Source organism: Danio aesculapii, chromosome 21 (assembly GCF_903798145.1).
Source record: "Danio aesculapii chromosome 21, fDanAes4.1, whole genome shotgun sequence".
In the NCBI taxonomy this organism is placed as follows: Eukaryota; Metazoa; Chordata; class Actinopteri; order Cypriniformes; family Danionidae; genus Danio; species Danio aesculapii.
Genome location: NC_079455.1, coordinates 25986754 through 26003333, shown reverse-complemented (window position 1 = coordinate 26003333; position 16580 = coordinate 25986754). Strand labels below are relative to the sequence as shown.

Genomic DNA, 16580 nt, shown 5'->3' with positions numbered 1-16580 from the left:
CTGTCTCGTCTGCATGGAAGCCTTATAGGGGAGAACTAGCAAGACATCAGAAAATGTCTCTTTTCATGGATTAAGTAAAGACTGTGCTGTTGAAATCTTGATATTTTTGCTAGGATTTGTTTCTGAAGTCTTAATAACATAAAACTAAAAATAAATCCATCTTAGGATTTGTGTCTAAGTTGTAGAAAAGGACTGCTAGAGACACGTGTGCTTTCAGTCTCTGGTGAAGTATTTTTTACACCCGCTGATCTTCAGACATGCTTTACGCTGATAGATTTGCTAGTCCACAAAAAACTGATAATACATTTATTATTTACTCACTCTAGGCTTGTTTCAGATCCTTATGCCCTTCTTTCTTTTTATTTTCCAACCACAAGCAAAGACATTTTAATAAATGCCCTGGTAACCTTTATCAAGAGTGAATAATGACTAGTGTTAGCCTTTTAAAATGACACAAAAGTATTAAAGAATGGTAACAAAATGCACATGTTGAACAATACCATGTCTTCTGGGGTTATACAATAGGGTTTGGTGAAAAACAGGCTAAAATGCTATTTATTATTTAACAAAAGTCTTGACAATGACCAATTGTTTTGTTCATGACTTTACATTCATGATTCATTTAGCACCAGTACTCACTCCAGTTCACAAGGAAATAAAACATAAGCTCATTCTGAAAACATAGCCCTATATACATTTCCGGAAATCGTGAATTATGTAGTGAAGTACGTATGGCTGCATTTCATTATTAAAACGAACGGTATGAGGCGGTATGACGCCATTCCTTTTTGCGCTTACCAGCTGACCGCTTTAACTTAGTATGGACTGCTGTTACCAGTTTGCTCAGTAGCTCGCCATGTATGTCGGCAGACTTGCGATGGTGAGAGGAGTTGACCATGATGACGGGGTTCGAGTCCGGCGAAGAACAGTTCCAGAAAGCGGGAAAGACAAAAACAGAAGCCAAAAAATAAAATAAACTAGTAAATAACAGGTTGAGAATGTGGTAAAATCTGAAAACGTGGTAAAAATCAGGCGAGGGATTTTCTTTTTCTGGATTTCTTTTTAAAGCAGTTTAAGAAAGAGGGTGGGCTGGTCAATCGGTTCTTTTGAAAACACTATTGGTCAGTTGGTCACTCAGTCAGTCAGTCAGTCAACAGTGGCGTCTGGTGGTTTAAGGCAAGAACAGCAGGCACGAATGGCACTCGCCATTCGAGAGAAATTTGAGGTCTCAAAAAGCGTACACAGCTCTAGTGGATTTGCGAAAACAAAAACTGCAAAAAAACGTAGCTCCTGGGATGTATTTGGCGATCTCCAGAAATGTATATAGCGATATGTTTTCAGAATGAGACTGTTGCATGCAACAAACACACAAGCGCATCATTTTGATAAAACAAGAATAATGAATTATGCAATACCCAGAAACCCCAAGAAAAGTTTAATAGTTTAAATAACTGAAAAAAATGTGAATGTAATTAGTACTTCGTACTTGGAAGTACTTTGACTTCCCATTTTAAATTATTTGTTGTGCCTCGTTTGATGATCGTATTCTTGGTAAGTTAAAACTAACAATTCAAGTTAATGGTTATATATGTATGTGGATGGATTAATGGTTAGGGAGTTAGACTTGAAACCCAAGGTTTATAGAGTTGATTCCCATAATTGTGGCGCCCTGAACCCCTAAATATCTGCTGTGCTTGTGTGTGTGTTCATGTGTATCCTCACTCATTACTCAAATGCAGAGGACAAATTTTTAGTCGTCTTGACAATACTTCACTTTAATGTCTACTTGACTAGTGTAGAATTAACAGTCACAGACTTGCTCTACTTGTGGAAGCTGATCTTTTTTTTCTCTCTTATTTTTTTCATTGTCTTTCTCCTTTTTTCCTCTTATATATATTTTTTTCTTTTGCGATATTACTTTATACAGTGCTGTGGGCTCCTCCACTGCACACCTTTTTTTTATTAATAATAACACTTTGGTAGACACAGCTACAAAGTACGTTCTCTCTCCTCTATTTCACACTGTTATCTTTTCAGATAAATTCTTTACAGTTTCTTTTCATCGCTCTCCATTGTTGTTCATAAAGAACAATCCATTTTAATATGCAACGCCATTTATGTTGTGGTTTGACTAACTACACTGAAAAAAAGTGATTCAAAGATGATTCCTTGGATTTACTAATTTAGGCTGAATGTAAAAAAATTAAGTTGAACATTAATAAATTTGATTTGTTTGTTTAAATTCAACACATATAAAGGGTTTGCAATAATCTAGCATTTTTTCAGTGTAGCGTGTAAAACGTCGCAAGTGAAACTTTTCACGCATTGTCAGTAGGGATGCAACGATTAACTATTAACCGCATTTTAATTAAACATGGTTGATTAATCGCTTTAATCAAAACTGCTGCAACTAAACAAAGTTATGTCAAATGTGTACACCGAGGCTGTTACCTACGCATACTGGAGCAGCTATCGCTGAGGCTATTAACTAAGGGCCTTAACTAACATGTCGCGTCTTTTGTGCGGGCAAGTTATTTATTTTCTCGCCTGCATATTGGAAGTGACGTGCATGCGAAAATGATCGTTCAGCTTCATAATATGATGCTTAGAGTTACATTAGACACACACTTTTTTTATTTATTGTTGTTTTTATTGATTTATTTTTTATCCATTCATTGTTCTGTCATTTATTTTCAGTGTAAAATTATTACTTTTGTTTAAATGCCAAACTTTTTTTTCTCGCTTATTTGTAAGTTCAAAGAGAAATGGATTATTGTTTGTTTTTTGTTATTATTATTGTGTGGTGTATTGTTTGGTTACTGAGCAGAAATGAAAAACACTTTAAAATAAAAGGAGTTTTCATTTGATTTTCTAAACTAGTAGTGTTTCGAAATTATCGAACGCATAATAATCGTGATAACCATAAAACCGTCATTATTTCTCAGACTATAATCGTACAACCAAAATCGCAAGATTTTATCGTTGTCTTTATGTGCTTAAATCATTCTTTTGGCTTTCTGTTATATGTTCAGTCTAATAGCTATTCTGCAAATTCATTTATAAGACCCCAGGACTTCGGTTGTCAGATGAAAGCAACAGGTATATTTAGTTCACACTTATGAAAGGATATGGATTACATTTTGTGTCACATTTTGGTTGATTGTGATGTCTGTTAACTTGGCTTGATTCTAGTCTGGCTTGCGTGAACTGCAGAAGTAATAGTTTGGAACATTTGCAGAAACATTGAAGGTCAGGATTCTTTGTTAAATTATACATCAAATTTAGGTTTATTTTTCATCAAACCCTATTAAATACCCTCGGATCAGTTGGAATACATAACACAAGTAAGCAGGACTTGTTTTTAAAAAAAGAATAATAACACAGACGCGAGTAAACAAAGAGATTCGTTTCAAAGAGAAGTTCCTCTTTGATGAAACAAGCCAAGATATGATATTTGATTAGTTTTTATTTGACCATCACACAAAAATTGCACCCTCAAAAATGAAGCAGGGTTTGTAAGAACATCATGGGGAAGGGTTAGTTGGCTGTAGTAAATCTTGACTGGTGGTTGCAGGTCTGGTTTTAGCCCACTGCTCTTGGCACCAAGGGCTCTGTGTGCACTCGGGGCATCCTAATCCAAACAGGCCCAGTCATGTGCTAAGATCATGGGTTGAGCTGAGAGCTTCAGAGGCACATGACTGGATCACTGCTGTGGCTCAGGGCTGCGTGTGTGTGTGTGTCTGTGTGTGTGTTCTGCATATGTGCAATTGAGCATAACTTTGTGTTTTCTGTGTGTCTGTGTGGTTTACAGGGACAGTATAATGACATGGGGTATGACTTAGTTACGGTGGTTTATAAGGTCCTTGTAATTCAAAATATTTCAAAATTATACTTAACAGTGTATTTTGATGTTCAAATTTTGCCTGTCAGGGTTGGATTTAGTGTTAGGGCCATATAATTAGCAGTCTTTACGATATAAAATATGTTATGAAGAGTCCACATAAACCACCAATACCAACATGTGTGTAAATGTGTGCTTTTCTTGTATGTTTTGTTGTTATGTATTTGACAAACAGAGTCAAAATAGGACCTGTAATAAAAACGCAGCAAATTTACATTTTGTATTTAGTCTCTAAAATGTTTTTTAAATGCAGAATTTTATTATTTTCTCTGTATTCTTATATAACAATTGTCTTTATTACTCGCTGTAACACCATTCCAAGTATTACACATATACTTTATTCTGATCTAAAATACTGCTGTGAGAGAGATGAAGAATTCTCTGTTTATTGTTTTGCAGTTATGTGTTTGAGTATGTAACTTTAAACTGTTGGTTTTATTCTGGAAATTACTGATGATTATTCTTCCAAATTGAAAAAATGAAAACGTAATTTAGGGATATTTTCAAAATAAAAATTTGCAAGAATTTGTTTTTTTTTTGTTAAAAGTACATTTCTTAACTTCGGAAGAGTTTTTGATAACCCTGTTTTTAATCTCTCATACACACACAAAAAAACAAAATAAATAAATACATTTTATTTATATATATTCTTTTGGAAAATGTCCATATTTTTATTTCAAATTTGCAAGATGTTATCAAACTATTAAATAAAACAAATAGTTATACTTTTATACACTATAAAATGTGAAAACTTAAACAAATTACTTCGACTTGTCACAATTAAATGAATTAAGTTTGACAAACTTAATTTATGACAGTTTTTAGTAATAGATTAATTTAGTTCTTTTATGTATAACAAGTTTTAGTGACGGGCTGCGCAGTGGGTATCGATGTCGCCTCACAACAAGATGGTCACTGGTTTGAGCTTTGGCTGGGTCAGATGCATTTCTGTGTGGAGTTTGCATGTTCTCCCCATGTTGGCGTGGGTTTTCTCCGGGTGCTCCGGTTTCCCCCGCGAGTCCAAAGACATGCGATATAGGTGAATTGGGTAAGATAAATTTTCCATGATGTATGTGTGTGAATAAGAGTGTATGAGTGTTTCCCAGTGATGGGTTGCAGCTGGAAGGGCATCCGCCGCGTAAAACATGTGCTTGCAAAACAAAGTTGTTCATTCCGCTGTGGCGACCCCTGATTAATAAAGGGACTTAACCGAAAAGAAAATGAATAAATGAAAGTTTTAGTAATTTTTTTAAGAAAACAAGAATGGAACAGCACATACAGTACAGTACAATTCATTCAATATAATATTTTAAATTTATTAATAATAGTAAAAAAACTTTTATAACAGTACAAATAATTTCTTTACAACTTGTTAAAAATGAGCTAAAACACAAGTCTTGATTCTTTTTGTAACAACTTAATTGTTTTTTGTTCAATCCACTTAAATTGGTAAAAACTAAGTTAACTTAATATCTTCAAGTTGTCCGAACAAGTTGTTTGATTGTGTGGAACCCAGCATTTTTCACATTGTATTTTTACTTATGTACTTGTATTATAAATATTTTTTTCTGTACATGATGATGATGATGAAGAATTTATTTGTCACATACACTTTTACATGTAGTGAAATTGGACCCCTCAGACCACACACAAACATCACATATTTCAGGGGAAGACAGGTCAGACGAGAGGTAGCCTTAGGGCATCACATCTTCAGTTTCGGAGCACTCACACTTGTCAAACTGGGAAACGTGCCTGGGCATGGTTCGGATAGCATAGTGTGAGTACGCCCTTAGAAAGAGGAAATAAGATACATTAGGGAAAAGGCAGGCAAATTTTTTTTTTATTTGAATAAAAACATTTTTTATTTGTTATATAATAGTGTAAAAATCTATTAAACTGTTGTATAAAAATAGAAATATATATTTTAATTGCTATAAATGCTTTTAGAGTTTTATTTGTCAAAACGCATCTAAGATTTTTATTAATGGCTGTTGTCAACATAAGATAAAAATATGTGCATCAAATCAGCATATCAGCTATAAAGGAATCGACTTCAGTGATTCCTGGAAATGTAGCCTTTTGCCATCATTGTATTAAATTACACTTTAAATTGTTCTGAAAAATATCTTAATAATGTTCACAGCTGTGTATTTATTGTCAGCATAATCAGAAACATTTAAAATGTACACAAAAAAGAGCAATGCATTGTTTTCTAAGGCGAGTTTTAAGTTCAATAAAAGCCTTGTTTTGTCAGCTCAGTCACCCACAGGTGCAATGAGCAGCCCCTCTAGAAAAACACTTTTGCTTATTTCACACTTGCAAGACGTGCAAATGGTAATTTTGGCAGCACAGTCAGATATCCTGTTCATTCAACAGCTTGAGCTGAAAATTAGTTTGTGGTGTTAGTGAATGTGGTAAAGTAAATGCTAGAAATGTCAACTTTATGTAAGGTTTAACATTAAAAAAACAAATCACTGTACTCTTTATTTATTTATTTATTTATTTATTTTTGCAAATAAATCTAAATCAATTTACTTGAAAAAAATACAATTTCAGATTTTTTACTTCAAAATGTCATAATTTAATTTGTGGCTGGCTGTATATCTTTACATTTCCTTAAATTTACTAGCAAACATCATTTGTTCCATATTTTATCTGATTTATTTATAGCTATTTGTTTAGTTTATATTTTAAATGAATGTATAAAATGTTTAGACATTTATCTCACTACACAGTATTCTGTTTCAAAAGGTCAGTGTGGTAAATGCTGCAACAGGGGCTTATGAATTAGAATACCTTCCATAAAACACTCTGAAGGTGATGCGTACACAGGGCAACTTTTAGAGCAATGTTGCTGAGCAACTTTGGACAGTGATGTTACCAATGGGCAACCGAGTGAGACACAGGGCAACTAATTAAAGCAACCGTATCCACTTCTCAGTAGGAAAGTAGCCAAGCAACATCTCTCTCCAATATTGCCCAGCAACATTGCTCAATAGGTATCCTATGTAGATCCTTTTTGTCATTTATGTAACAACTCTGCACAATATGCATATGTTCTGGGAATGTCCTCAAATTGCATTGTTCCGGTCCAAGGTACAAGACTAACTATCGGATCTAATGAAAACTCTGATCCAAACTGACCCATTACTCTTTCTCCTGCTGAACAATTCATCACTCTCTTTATCCATCAGCCAAAGAAGGATTCTATCCGTTGTTCTGAAAGAAAATGATCCTGAAACTATGGCTGGATCCATCTACAGTTGATCTTTCTTGGAAGCTCTACTTACTGGACATCATTAATGTGGAATATACCACAGCCAAAATAACTGGTGCAAGCAAGAAAACTGTACGATTTTGGTCAATATAAGAGAGACTGTGTCATGTTTCAATTCTGTTTTTGTATTGCACTGTTTCTGTTTTATTATAATTGAACTTTCTGTTTTGTGAATCTCTGTTTTTTTGTCGTATATAGTTCTAAATCTAAAATGTTCAATAAGTTAAGAACCCAAAAATAAAAGTTGCCTCATGTTTCATTACCTTTAGGCTCTGTTTTTACCTGGTGTTATGATGTACATTTGTTGATCCAGTTTCAAGTGGCAACACAGGATTTGAAGTGTTTCAAGCTTGTCATCTTTCAAACATTTTCCCGAAATAGTCAAAACGCAATCACCTGTTTTGCTTTTATGTGGTAAAAGCTTCAAAAGACCACCTACTCTCCTCCTAATTACGTAATACATTGCTGTCTAAAACTTTCAGCTTTTGAAGTGTTGCATCAATCAAAAGCTGCTTTTCACTATTTTCTATTGTCTCCATTAATGTTCAAACAGTATTTAAAGGGCACCTATGATGAAAAACATATTTTGGTAGCTGTTTGGACAGAACTGTGTGTAGGTATATTGTGTTCACAGTCATATTGGAGTGATATAAAGATAATAAGTCTCCTTTTTAATTTCCTGATGTTAAAATAGGATCCAAATCCCTCCCATTTTGAACCCCCACAACGTGGTGTAGGAGTGCGGTTTCCCTGCCCCCCAAATTGATTGACAGCCGCATATTAATATGTCTCCGTAGTAACGCATATAATCATATCAACAAGACAGAATGTGCGTAAAGCAACTGGGGTTAAAAGATCTGTTCAGCGCTCTGTGATCATCAATCATCATCAAATGTGATCAAGAATGAGTTTAAAATGTTTTTAAAACCGTGCATATTTGTAATGAATTACAACAATTTTACTGTTTTTTTATCACCACAGCCGCATGTCAGTACAATTATAAAAGAAGACGCTTCAATACTGATTTGTGGACGTTAAATCAGGTTTATGTTGTACATTAGCATAACGAATATCCATACAGCAGTGGATATTACCGTCACATTTGCATGCAAAAACAGTGCAAAGTTAAACATGCGCGCTTTGTGTGTGTCCACTGTGTGTGTGTGCGTGAACTTTGTAATGACATTGTGTGTGATTCATTAACTCCACAACAAATACATCAAATAATCATTGGGAAAGTTCTTACTGTAGTATTTCTGACAAACGTTACGTGAGATCTGCTTCCTTCATGTCTGTCACTGTGCTGTTTATCTGATGCTGTTATGAAGCGGACGGGAGACAGAGGTAAGGAAACGTTAGGGTGTTTATTGAATGACAACAAGGAGCACATGAAGGATAGCCAGGAGGATCAGGAATGATGTTGGGGTCTTTTCCTCCGTGGCTGGGTAACAGGAATACACGAGGATGGACAGCACACACCAGATACAGCTGACAGAGGATGACACAGACTTGGAAGGACTGGAAGACAGGACGATTCGGGAGGACCAGGAAGACTAGGAGGAATACAAAGAGAACAGGTAAGTAAATCGTTTGTTTAGCTGAGGATGACTACGCTGAGTGGTCGCTCAGTTGTCCGCTTTCGTCGAGACGAGCCCGGACAATGAGCGACTGGAGTGCTGTGCTTTTATCTGGTGCTCGTGAATGTGATGCAGCTGTGTGCTCATTAGAAGTCAGGTGATGGTGATCTTCGTGAGTGGGGGTCGTGAGAGCCTGACCAATCCATGACAGTACCCCCCTCCCCAGGGCCCGCTCCTGAGGGCCGACACCTCCGTCGCCGTGGTGGTCTCCCTCTGCCTCTAGGCGCTGGGAACTCAGGGTGGCTCTCATGAAACTCCACCATGAGACTAGGATCGAGAATATCAGCTCTGGGAACCCATGTCCTTTCTTCGGGGCCGTACCCTTCCCAGTCCACCAGGTACTCCAACTGGCCACCACGACGTCGGGAACGCAAGATCTCCTTCACTGCGTAGACGGCTCCTTCTTCTAGGAGCAGTGGAGGAGGGGGTTCCTCTTCGTGGTCAGGCTCTGTGGAGGGAAGAACAGGATCGTGATAGGGTTTCAGGAGTGATACGTGGAATGTAGGGTGAATACGGTAGTGAGAGGGTAATTGTAGTTTGTAGGTGACGGGGTTAACCTGTTCCACGATGGTGAAGGGACCAACAAATCGGGGACTTAACTTGCGAGAGGGCAGTCGCATGCGTATGTCCCGGGTGGATAGCCACACCTTTTGTCCGGGTGTGTATCTGGGTTCTTCAGACCTTCTTCTATCGGCGGTTACCTTGCTTCGACGGACTGCCCTCTGCAGATGTTGATGAGCCTCGTCCCAGACTCTCTCGCTCTCCCGGAACCAGTGATCCACTGCGGGGACATCAGATGGTTCGCCATCCCAGGGAAAGAGCGGTGGTTGGAAGCCCAGGACGCACTGGAATGGCGTGAGTCCGGTGGAGGGTTGCCGCAGTGAATTTTGGGCATATTCTGCCCAGCCCAAATACTGGCTCCAGGAGCTCTGGTGACCACTGCAGAAGGTCCTCAGGAACCGTCCCACCTCCTGAATCTTCCTCTCTGTCTGCCCGTTGGTTTGGGGATGATATCCAGAAGAGAGGCTGACGGCCACACCTAGGAGCTTGAAGAAGGCTTTCCATAGACGTGAGATGAACTGTGGACCTCTGTCCGACACAATATCTTCTGGAATACCAAATGACCTGAAGACTTGATTAAAGATATTGTCGGCTGTTTCAAAGGCTGTGGGAAGACCTTTCAGAGGGATTAGTTTGACAAACTTTGAGAATCTATCTACTATGACTAGAATACAGGTATTACCTTCTGACGAAGGGAGATCAGTGATAAAGTCCACTCCTAGGTGTGACCAGGGACGGTTCGGAATCGGCAAGGGATGGAGCTTTCCAGCGGGTAGATGACGTGGGCTCTTGGATTGGGCACAGTCCTTACAGCCCTGAACATATTGCCTCACATCCCTTGCCATGTTTGGCCACCAGAATCGTTGGGATACTAGCGAGAGAGTATTGTTGATCCCTGGATGTCCAGTGCCTAGCGAGGTATGTAAGGAGTGGATCAGATCTACCCGGTGTTCAGGTGGTATGAACTGCCGATGAGGAGGGCATCCCGGCGGAGCAGGGGCTTCCGGAGTGGCAACGACTGGAGGAGCGTTCCAGGTGATCGGACAAATGGAGATGTGTTCGGGAAGAATCTTCGTTGGGAGTTCTTCATGATCGTGATGCTCGTGTAAACGAGAGAGAGCGTCTGCTCTTAGATTCTTGGGTCCTGGACGATAGGAAATGGAGAAATCAAAACGTGAGAAGAAAAGTGACCATCTGGCTTGACGTGGACATAGTCTCTTGGCCTCTTTGATATATTGGAGGTTTTTGTGATCTGTGATCACCTGGAACGGATGTTTGGCTCCCTCCAACCAGTGACGCCACTCCTCCAAGGCTAGCTTGATTGCTAGCAGCTCCCTGTCTCCTATGCTGTAATTCTGCTCCGCCGGGCTCAACTTCCGAGAGAAATAGGCACAGGGATGCAGTCGGGGCGGTGTATCATGATGTTGAGATAATACTGCCCCGACGCCGGTGGTGGATGCGTCCACTTCCACCACGAAAGGAAGATTTGGGTCAGGATGAGTCAGGAGTGGGGCCCTTGTGAACTCCTTCTTAAGAAGGCGGAAGGCTGCGGCTGCTTCTTTGGTCCACTCCAGTCCTTTGGGTTTACCCTTGAGGAGATTAGTGAGAGGTGATGTAATCCTGCTGTAGTCCTTGATAAACCGTCTATAAAAGTTAGCAAACCCAAGAAACCTCTGGAGCTCCTTAATGGAAGTGGGTTCTGACCAGGATAGAACAGCCTCAATTTTCTTCCCATCCATACGTATACCGGTTTGATCAATGATGTATCCCAAGAAATGAATCGACTTCTGGTGGAATGAGCATTTCTCCGCTTTGAGGTAGAGGTGATGTTCTCTCAATGTGTGTAGGACCTCCGCAACGTGTTGGCGATGTTCGGCCTCACTCCGGGAGTAAATGAGGATGTCATCTATGTACACTATTACAAAGTGGTGAAGAAACTCCCGGAGGACTTCATGAATGAAGTTTTGGAATACGGAGGGGGCGTTGACCAGACCGTAAGGCATGACCTCATATTCATAGTGGCCAGTAGGGGTCACGAATGCTGTCTTCCATTGGTCCCCCTCACGTATTCTTATCAGATTATACGCGCTGCGGAGGTCCAATTTAGTGAAGACTTTAGCTTCTCGGAGCTGTTCCAAAGCGGCTGGTACCAGAGGAAGGGGATATCGGTATTTTACTGTACCGTTATTTAGGACCCTGTAGTCGATGCATGGACGCAGCCCTCCGTCCTTCTTGGCCACAAAGAAGAAGCTTGAGGCGGCTGGTGATTTTGAGTGACGTATGTACCCCTGACTCAGAGCCTCCCTTATGTAATCTTCCATTGCCTGATTCTCTGGAAGCGAGAGCGGGTAGATCCTACCTCTTGGCAACTGGGCATCTGGAACTAGGTCGATCGCGCAGTCCCATGGCCGATGCGGCGGTAGCTGGGAAGCTCTCTTGGGGCAGAAGACATCATGAAAGGAGCTGTACTCCTTAGGAATGTGGATAGACTGCTTCTCAGGAGGGCTCTCGACCGATGTTGCAAACAAAGAAATGGGGTTCCGACCTTGAAGAGGGAGATTTGGAAAACAGGTAGGTGTACATCCAGATCCCCATTTCTTTATCTCTCCTGTGCCCCAAGAGATGATGGGATCGTGCTTCACCAGCCACGGGCGCCCTAGAATGATGTCCATATTTGCACCCTCCAGAACCAGAAATTGAATCCTCTCTTGATGTAACAGCCCCACTTGAAGAAGGATGTCTTCGCATTGTCGATGGATACGGGTCGAAGATCGAGTGCACTGGGTTATCGGTTGTATCTGGTATATATGCGAGGACGCCTCAGTACGGAGGTGGAGTTGACGACAGAGGGATTGGGAGATGAAGTTCCCTGCTGACCCGGAGTCGATGAGGGCTGTGACAAGGAGAGAAATAGAGGCAGTAGTTATTTGTACGGTGGTAGTAAGTGGTTTACATTGTTCAATATTCGTACTGAATACACTCACTGAAGTCCGAATGGGACGAAGGGGACACTCCATACGGGTGTGTCCACTGACACCGCAGTATCGACACAGACCCCGGGTCAGCCTCCTCTGTCGTTCCGCTGATGTCAGTCTTCCAGACTCTATTATCATGGGTTCTGGTTCTGGAGAGGCTGTTGACTCAGGCGATTGGAGGAGTGCAGACGAGGGGGTGATGGTGTCCTGTTGATAGGAACGGAGACGATCGGAACATCGGAGAGAATGTTGGATGAATCTCTCCAGACCCATTGTATCATCTAATGTGGCCAGCTGGATTCGGAGAGTGGGTTCCAAGCCGAGCCGGTACGTGGTCAACAACGATCTCTCATTCCATCCACTTGCAGCTGCTAGAGTGCGAAACCGGAGAGCATATTCCTGTGTAGATAGAGTACCTTGCTTTAGATGATACAGCTGCTCTCCAGCGGCTACTTCCCCATCAGAACGTCCAAACACCTCTTTGAAATACTCCGTGAAGGTAGTGATGGAATTCATGACCGGCCCGGCTTGGTTCCAGATCGTCTCAGCCCATTTAAGTGCAGGTCCAGAGAGTAGTGATACGATGTAGGCGATCTTTGACTTATCTGTGGGATATAGAGAAGGTTGCATTTCGAATATGAGGGAACATTGTAACAGAAAACCATTGCACTCCCCCGCTCCGCCTGAGTAGGGCGCTGGTCGGGCCATGGGACTGGAAGGAAGGGCCGAAGAAGAAACTGTGGAGGCGGAAGTGCTCGGTGCTGGTGGTGCGTTGGAAAGTGGAGCTGGTGGCTGTAGAATCCTCTTCAACTGGTCCACCAGCTCTTGAAAGTGATCGAGGGTGCTCATGTTGTCGTCGTTATAGGTCCGGGCTTCTGTTATGAAGCGGACGGGAGACAGAGGTAAGGAAACGTTAGGGTGTTTATTGAATGACAACAAGGAGCACATGAAGGATAGCCAGGAGGATCAGGAATGATGTTGGGGTCTTTTCCTCCGTGGCTGGGTAACAGGAATACACGAGGATGGACAGCACACACCAGATACAGCTGACAGAGGATGACACAGACTTGGAAGGACTGGAAGACAGGACGATTCGGGAGGACCAGGAAGACTAGGAGGAATACAAAGAGAACAGGTAAGTAAATCGTTTGTTTAGCTGAGGATGACTACGCTGAGTGGTCGCTCAGTTGTCCGCTTTCGTCGAGACGAGCCCGGACAATGAGCGACTGGAGTGCTGTGCTTTTATCTGGTGCTCGTGAATGTGATGCAGCTGTGTGCTCATTAGAAGTCAGGTGATGGTGATCTTCGTGAGTGGGGGTCGTGAGAGCCTGACCAATCCATGACAGATGCAGCTGAAGTGGAGATTGAGGCACACTCTGGCCCCGTTTACACTGCCAGTTAAATGTGACCCAATTCCGATTTCTTGCTTATATGTGACGCATATCGGATGGTGTAAACACGAAGAAAAAAAATGCGTGCATTCGGATATTTAGAGATCGGTTTCTGGCCTCCTTCATATGTGGAAATAAATGAGATATAAATCGGATGTGTGACAATGTGACTATCATGTAAAAGGGCAGATTGGATTTTTTGAGGCTGCATTAACAATGTGGTACTTCTCCGCAGTTTAATGACGTAGAAAGAAGAGCGTGTGTGGAGACGCCGATGCGGTAAACAACAACAACAACAGAGGAAACATGGAGGAGGAAAGTGGTCAGTCATCACAATTTGCCTCGACCAGACTGAGATCTCTCTCGTACCCACAAATTCCTCTGAATGGTGGAAGACACCATATGTTAACCATAGCCGCAAGCTGCGATGACGGCCCTTTCCCTCCGCCCCAAAATCATTTTAAAGTTGGGTGAACTTCGCATATTTCGCATAGTGTGGCGCAGGTGCTAGAACCCGTCTTTACACATGTGTGACGTCGTAAATTGTATGGCAAGTGTAAACGCATGGATCGTATATGGGTCACAATAAAAAGAACGTGTAAACAGATAAGCAAAAAATCAGATATAGGCAACAAATCGAAATTGGGCATCAAGACCCGACAGTGTAAACGGGGCCTTTGACAGGAACGTGGATACTATGGGTGGGGAGAACTAGCATTAAAGGCACAGGCAACAAAAACAGCTACATTGTGTTCAGAGCAGAAAATCCAATGTTCTGAAAGGTCTAATAAATAATCTGATGAGTATTTTGAGCTGAATCTTTACACACACATTCTGGACACACAAAAGACTTAACTTAAACCTTGAAAAGGAGGTAAAATAGGTGTCCTTTAAATTCCATGAGTTTATTTCTCAATATTAAATCAAAACTTTAAAATGATCATCCATGTACCTGTCTATAGATGCTTGTGTCTTCAAAGTGGAGAAAAGAGATTGGCTAAAACACCAGGTACAATCAAAATCATCCATCAGCCATACCATTGAACATTTTTCCGCCAAACCCTTTTCTGAGGGATTTCTGAGTAATGTAAATGACTGCAACTGAGGGAGAGAAAGAGTTGAGACTTAGTTAAGGAGGAAATTTTAAGTAGGTCAGAAAGATATGCAGACACAAGACCATTGAATGGCGTAAACGTTTGGAGTATTATTTAAAATGTGTATTACATCAAAGTGTATAGTGAAGATCATATTGTAGAGAAATAATGTGAGCAGAATGCCTGGTAGTGAGAACTCTTGCTGCTGAAACATGAACATTAACCTTGCAATACTTTATAGGCAGACCTACAGGTATCATAGATGTATAATGTAATGAATAAATGGAATATATTTTGAAAGCAGTCCTCTGTGCTTTCCCTCAGGTCTGGGTGGAGCGTGTGGTTACCTGATTGGAGCCATGGACTGGGGTCACTCCGCTCTTGGCTTCATTCTGGGCTCTGAGTACCAAGTCATCTATTTCTTCTCATCTCTGACCTGGGGCATTTTTCTCACCACGCACCTTTTCAGCATCCCAGAGAAGCCACTGATGAAAGAGCCCAGCTCAGATTCCTGTCCCTCCACCTCGCTGCTCCCGGAAGGCCCGCTTCATAATGGCTACGGCTCCGTGTGTAAAGAACCAGTGGCTCTTTCTGACGTGAGGGAGCGCACCTTCTCTGTCCTGAGTGAAGCCAATGCTGTTACGCCCAGCGCCAAACAGCCCAACAGCGAGGTCGGTCATTTGTGTTACTCGCAATCCTTTTCATGCGTTTCTTATTCTTGGCTTCAGTTCTGCACATTTTAATGACCCATTTCAGACCTGGTATAGCGGCAGGCTTTGTGAGCTCTAATTAGGCTGGATGTTGCTCATCATGCCTCTCTCTGAATCTCGCATTTGCTGGATGAATCAAAATGAGTTCTGAGTTGTTGTTTTTTGAGGTTTATTAATATTAAAGCGTAACGTCTAGTTTTGTTTATGGTTTGATGGTGTAATTATTCATCATGGGCGTATTGTTTGTGAGGGGACTGTGAAGGTCACAGATTCTCATGGGTAAACAAAACAATCTACATGGTTTTCAAAGTTCATACTGTGTATTACTAGTTAATTAAGTTAAACCAGAATTAGGTTTAGCATTTGCTATTTATAGCTGGGGATTTTAATATACAGTGGGTGTTTTATTATTATTACTATAATATAGTGAACATTACTTTTATTATTCTACTAATAGCATAATAATTTTATTAATTTAACAATTCATATTTTGGTAATATTATTAATCAAATGATTAAATACTACTACAACAACAACTACTACTACTACTACTACTACTACTACTACTACTACTAATAATAATAATAATAATAATAAAAATAATAATAACAACAATAATAATAAACATGAATTATAATTATGTAATTATTATTTAGTGAAAATTACCTTATTATTCTATATATAGCAAAATAATTTTAATAATTTAATCATTCATAGTTTTGTAATATGATTTGTTGTTATTATTATTATTATTATTATTATTTTTATTATTATTATTATTATTATTATTATTGATTAAAAAAACTATGTTGCCAACATTATTATTCAAACTATTTAATAATTAATTTTTTAAATAATAATCATAATAAAAATATTAATTATAATTAGATTATTGTATAATTAATATTATTTAGTGAACATTACTTTAATATTATTCATATAGCATAATAATTTTAATAATTTAATAATTCATATTTTGGTAATGTAATTTGTTGTTGTTTTTGTGATTATTATTATTATTATTATTATTG

The 16580-nt window shown here is 40.0% G+C and overlaps 1 protein-coding gene across 1 annotated transcript in view; it reads left to right on the top strand.

The window, feature by feature from the left end:
* The window catches only part of slc45a2 (solute carrier family 45 member 2), a 38041-nt gene that overhangs the window by 5264 nt on the left and 16197 nt on the right, over nucleotides 1-16580 (top strand). Inside the window, exon 3 of the mRNA XM_056447098.1 lies at nucleotides 15164-15510. Within this exon, the coding sequence (XP_056303073.1) occupies nucleotides 15164-15510 (347 nt within the window). The remainder of the gene's footprint in view (nucleotides 1-15163; nucleotides 15511-16580) is intronic.